The following is a 6,176-nucleotide window of genomic DNA, read 5'->3' as shown; positions in this document are numbered from 1 at the left end:
ATAATTTCATTAAAAGTATCTATTAGAAAAATGAAATTCAACGCAATTCGAGTAATATTAAATCAAATCAACAAGTCCTTGTTGGCAAAATAAACCCCAAATTTACAAAAATTTATTAACGAATAAATATTTTATTTTACGATTGTTTTTACCTTTCATTTTCAGAAAATCAGGATGATCGATGAAATAGTTATTACTCCTAACATAGCAGTCCAAACAGAACAAGTAAAAATTCAGAAAAGTAAGAATTCTTTAATTTATATAGTATCTTGAACGGCAATGAAGTATCTTCAACCAACGCCATTTTTTTCGTCTGTCGATTGAATTATTATTGAACTATTTTACATTTTGAACGAATCGACGACTATTAAGGAAAATGAACATTTGCGTATCCGATAGCGGAAGAAGATAATAAGAGATTAAATTTTTAAATTATTAAAAGGATTATTTTCAGGTTGTTTATTATGATTATCGTGCAGATCACGCAATGTTCGTGTGCGCATTAGTGCAGAGAAAGTAATTTTATTTGTTACATATATATATATATATTTTTCTATATCTTATTATATTCTATATTTCTGTATAGATTAATCATCTATCAATTAGTAAATCTTCTTTTCATTTACTTTTTGTGTTGCTTCTTTTTCTTCCTTGATGATTAAATACATCCATACACAAATATGTATTGGCACATGTATGTGTATACATATTTATATTCGTTTTGTTAATGTATCTGCATACGTACATACATATTCCAGGTTTATATTCTTGTATGTTGGATGGTGAAATGTTGATAGAAATTGCTCAAATATCATTTCCATTGAAATAATTTAACAGACATTTTGATCGATAAAATTGAGACAATTACTTAAATAAATGATTTATGACCACGACACTTTTCAGTAAATATATGTGAGATGGAAAATTATAGCATTATAGTTAGTTCTATGTGTATGTACACGAGATAAGTCGCTCGATGGTCGAACGAAAATATAATCTATTCCTTGTGAGGTGCATTGGTTTATAAAAAGAAGGGAGAGGACTGAGATATTGGGAGTGAGAATAAATGGGAAGTGCAGCTTGAGTGACAAATAAGACAAAATTACAAAAGGGACAAAGAAAAATATGAAATTCTGAATGCATATGCTTAAATGTGAATGGGTATAAGAAATGCTATGAGGTAGACGTGAGAAAAAGGTTAAAAAAGGAGGACAGTCTTGACTAGATCAAGCAAAGAGTAACGAGAAAAGGTCTTAAACAGGCGAAATGAAGAGTAAATAAACTTAATGCATCTACAAGTCGGGCATCGATGGTATGAATTGTGCATGAAAGTCAAGAAACAGCGTTGAGATACCTCGGAGATCTGAGCACAAGGAAATACGATAAACGCTCGCCAAACACGCAAATCATCTCAGAAAGGATTTCAAGATGCTCATTCTACTGCTGAAGAAACATCATATCAGTCAGGAATCGCTGATTAAAAGTGAGCAAAAAAATCACTTTATCACCCAAATAACCGGATACTTATTTTCATTTGCATTTTTCTCGAAATTACAATTTTCGACTTAACCGCAAAGAAATTTCGGAAAATACTGGACTGATTGTCTTGAAATTTAGATACAATACTCTCAGATACATTATCTATAAAATAGCATTCGATTTTTATGATACATTAATTAGTTTTTTAATATTAATTATTCTGTTGTCAAATTTTTATGCCAAAGCAGTATTTCTCAAGATAAAACAAAATCCGTACGCTATTTTATAGTCATAATATCCACGAATAAAAATATATATTTTTTTTCAAATGCGTTATTACAGAGATCTGCTTTCGATCAGCGATGCGCATTCCGTCGGAGAACCTCTACGGCATTAACTGCAGCGCCGCTATTTCTTAATATTTTTAATATAATTTTTCTATGAAAGATTGTTTAATTCATAAACTAGCATGTTGCCAAAAAATATTCATTTAATACATTTGAGTTTATAGATTTTTAAAAATAAGCCCATTTTTCGAGCGCTCTGGATCTTCAGACCACTTAATTTGTGGAAAAGCGGTGAACGGTATTTATTGAAAACTTTCAACCTTTCTGAACCTTATGTAATTCCTCTTATTCATCGAAATCAATCGATCTACTACTTTAACAATTAAAGGAAAAGACGGACGGTGGACAGATCCTCCGTATTAAGCGACCATCATCGCTAGTCCAGTGCAAAAGCGCTTCTGAACGAACTCTCGTAATTGTGCCTTTACGAAGTAACAGTCTTCTTGGAGTTATTATGCCAGCGGTGTAATAAATATAATATAAAAATTTTTTCTTATCACAATGAACGTATATCAAAAATATTGTTAATCATACACGATATTATAATATTCTTTTATTTGGTGTATTTGTTAATAATAACTTCATTTCTATTAAGTTGTACAACAATTAAAGGGATCTTAATCTTAATAAGGATTAATTTATTAATAAATAAAATTACTATGATTCCATTCAATAATATATTATAGAAATGGTTAAAAAAAGTTCATTAGTGTCACAATTTTGCTTCAGAAAACTGTTTTATATACGGACATTGAACGTACTAAAAGCGTAGCATGATAGAAACGACAATTTTAATAATACCCATATCAACAAGCATTAATTATTAATGACATGAAATTTTCGATAGTCGTGTCATAATAGTTGTTACATTAATGTATGGACGATCGGGTTAGGATGCTCCATACATTTATTGATTAAAATTGCTTCGCCATCAACCTATTCAATGATTGTCGGTTATTACTTGAAAAAAACGACCAAAGAAGAATCTGAAAAAATAAACGTTTCGCTATACATAGTCTAAGGATATTAAATCTTAAGATTATTTCAGCGTGATTTTATATCTAAGGTTCGATGAAGATTTGTTAAAAAACGCTGAGAGAAAATTAGCCTTGAAATTCAAGATCAATTTTTTTATGTGTGCATTGCATTCTAGTCGTCGTGAAAATAAAATGTTCCAAAGGAATCATTGGTCGGAGCTCAACCGTTTTCTTGAAGAGTAACTTTAAAGTTGTAATAATACTTAGAATTCTTTTATTTAAAGAGTATTTACATTAACAAATACATATAAAGTTAATAGCTTATTAATGAAAAAGCAGTAGGAAAGCACACAATATCTTCTAAGAAATGTATTCAAATTTAATAAGAATTGGTAGTAAATGATTGTATCGAGAAGAAATGCCAAATCAACATAATTTTTAGCGGCTAGAGCTAATAGATTTAGAAACATTCCATTAGAAAATTATAATCTGTATATAAAAATTCACTTATTATTATTCTTATCGCTGATATTCTGTGTAAGCACATTTACTATTTGTGTAATTTATTGCAATATTTCTAATAATTTCTTTGCTTCATACATAAAATCCTGTCAATTTAATTGATGGGATACTTTAAATCGACATATTTAAAATCGATTTAAAATCGACATATTCTTCCTTTTATAAACGATAATACTCTTTTCTATGATTAGTACACAAGTACTCAAAACGATACCAATTAACATAAAAAAAATAAGTGATATTACGTCAGTTAGGAGAACCGGTTGATGCTTGATCATGTCATCGGATTTCTTTATAAATATCGTTTCTTTTAAACGATTTATCACACCATTGCCGACAAATTTCTGCAAACTAAAATAAGCTAATGCTTTAACGTATGATAAGTAAAAATTTATATTATTAGATTCTTGTATTCTTACTGAAAATTGATGATGTCGGTGAATGGATTATGCTTAGATAAAATTATAGCAAGATAGTTCACATCTCCTGTTTCAACACATATCAGATTACATGGTATTTTATTACCTATACTCTTTTGCATATCGTCAAACGTGTAAAAAGCTAATTTTGGATTTTTACAAATCTGTAATTAATTAACGAATATTAATAATAAAACTATGTAAAAAAATGTAACGAAACTACCAAACATGAGTTCAGGAATGTATTCGTCATATATAGAGAAGAAAGTATTAATATATTCAGAACTGTTTAATCTTGGAATTACAAGACTTTTAAGTATGATTTTAGGGCTCTCAAAATTAAATTAATTTGCTGCAATTATGATAGATTCAATATTTAAATAATAAAATTCGACATTAATATCGTTGAATATTAAAAATATTCTGTATAAAAGAAAATTGAACAGACGCGTAACATATTTGTACATAATGTAACAAATATCTTAGATTTAATTCCAGCAAATAAATTAAACATTATAGCAGTATAGTAATTGTAAGATTAAGAGCAATATTTTTTCTCCTCTCCCATATAAATAATATATTCCCGAAGTTTTACACCGTAGATTCTTTATAGCCCGTTCATATAAATATCATTTCTATTATATACATATATATATATATATATATATATATATATATATATATATATACTCCCTCGTACCATACTAAATCCCTGAAGAGCATTTAAGGGTAATTTTTTCTCTTCTAGCATCAACTTCATTAATTTATTTGCAATCGAATTATTCGAATTCTACAAATAAATATATTTTTTTGACCTCCTGTACTTCTTTTGCATACTATAACGTAGGTTATATACATATACATACAATGACGTATGTATCATACTTACTGCAAATTTATCATAATCAGATGTACCACGTAAAACGGCAAGTTGATATGTACCATCTTGAAGCAAGCTCTCTAATGAATCAAAGGGTATGATGTGCATAACGGTTGTTAAAGTGCTTATCAAAGCCGCTGAATAGGCTGCCTAAAAGACGATAACCAAAAGAAATATAGAGAAGTATGTTATTCTTAACGAAAAACTACTAGAAAAATCTACAACAAAAGAATATTTTATGAAAATATAATTATTAAAAAAAAAAAACAAATAAAACATAAATCAAAAAATATTGAAACAAACCTTCGATTCCCTGTTGACAAAATATGCCCCAAATATCTAGAAAATTATCAGATAATAAATGTCCTACTTTTCGTATATTCCTACTTTTTATTTTGATAAAAATCAATAAAATCGATGCAGCAATTAACAATCCAAATGTAGTAACCCAAACCGAATTAGTGAAACCCTATAAAAGTGACAATTTTATGATTGATGAAGATTAATCTATGCAAAATAAAATAATAAAAAATTCGACCGCATTCGTACTGAAAAGTAAGATGTCCATTTAATCGCATGTCTTTCTGATTTCCGAATGAAGAGACAATTTTTGGAAGTGAAAATAGGAATTGTGAAGTCAACGGAATTTAATCTCTCATGGGTAATGGAAAATTCTGCAAGAGCAATGTCAGCACGTCCACCATCTACTTCTGCAATTGCTCCAGACCATGACTTTTTTCCTGGATTCCAACTTCCATGCTCTTCCACTTTTGAGAAAATATCCAAACTAAAATTAAGGGTAATAGAAAGTTCTTTTAATATTTTACCGAATAAACCATCTAAATCTCCATCTTCCTTTACTCTTACGAATGCTGTATCCTAATGGAGAAAAGAAGTAAAAAGGAAATGAATGAAGTTAAATCTTTTTTAGTAGAAAATAGAGAAAGTATTTAGACAAAAATATTTTACCTTGAGTGCAACAGCTCTCATAACTAAACCCCGTAAATTATATCTTCTTTCATAAAGAAAATCTGGAACTAATTTAATGATTCCTTTCTCTAAGCTCCACGTTGCTACATTATTAATCTCGATTATGTTCGTATCAACCGAATACCATTCTCGTAAAATATTTTCTGTATCACAACGTACCACCATTTCAGTGTTGAATCTTAAATTAAATATATTACCTGGTGGATTGTGACAATAATCGGAACTATGTCCTTTGTAAATGAATATCACTAGCCACACAGCTAAAGACATGTCAAAGGTACTTGTTGTTAAAGTAAACTCATTCATCGCATTGTAATTAGGGATCACTACGATGTAATACGGTCGTACAATTTCTTCTACGTAGTACGATGATTCGAGCAATTCTGAAAAGTGCAAGTTCGTGCACGCAATACCTTCCCGAGAAAGTGCACGCCTCCATTTAAACATCATCGTTGTCATTTCCATTTCTGAGGAACATGAAAATAAATATGATAGAAATGAAGAAAAGAGAATGAAAAATATCTTTACCTTTTATCGATTCGGCATATAAAAATACTACAGA

At 29.3% G+C, this 6,176-nt stretch overlaps 1 protein-coding gene across 1 annotated transcript; it reads right to left on the bottom strand.

Moving 5' to 3' along the window:
* Window positions 1-3,366: 3,366 nt before the first annotated feature.
* Window positions 3,367-6,079, bottom strand: LOC124956351. The gene is made up of 8 exons (XM_047512055.1): window positions 5,594-6,079; window positions 5,174-5,503; window positions 5,012-5,093; window positions 4,634-4,770; window positions 4,445-4,534; window positions 3,745-3,908; window positions 3,571-3,676; window positions 3,367-3,411 (listed from the first exon to the last, which is right to left on the bottom strand). The coding sequence occupies exons 1-8, from the start codon at window positions 6,077-6,079 to the stop codon at window positions 3,367-3,369; spliced, it is 1,440 nt and encodes a 479-aa protein (XP_047368011.1).
* Window positions 6,080-6,176: the final 97 nt, after the last annotated feature.

The sequence above is a fragment of the Vespa velutina genome, chromosome 21 (assembly GCF_912470025.1).
Source record: "Vespa velutina chromosome 21, iVesVel2.1, whole genome shotgun sequence".
Lineage (NCBI taxonomy): Eukaryota > Metazoa > Arthropoda > Insecta > Hymenoptera > Vespidae > Vespa > Vespa velutina.
The sequence above is the reverse complement of the archived record's forward strand: the minus strand, read 5'-3'. Positions and strand labels throughout refer to the sequence as shown.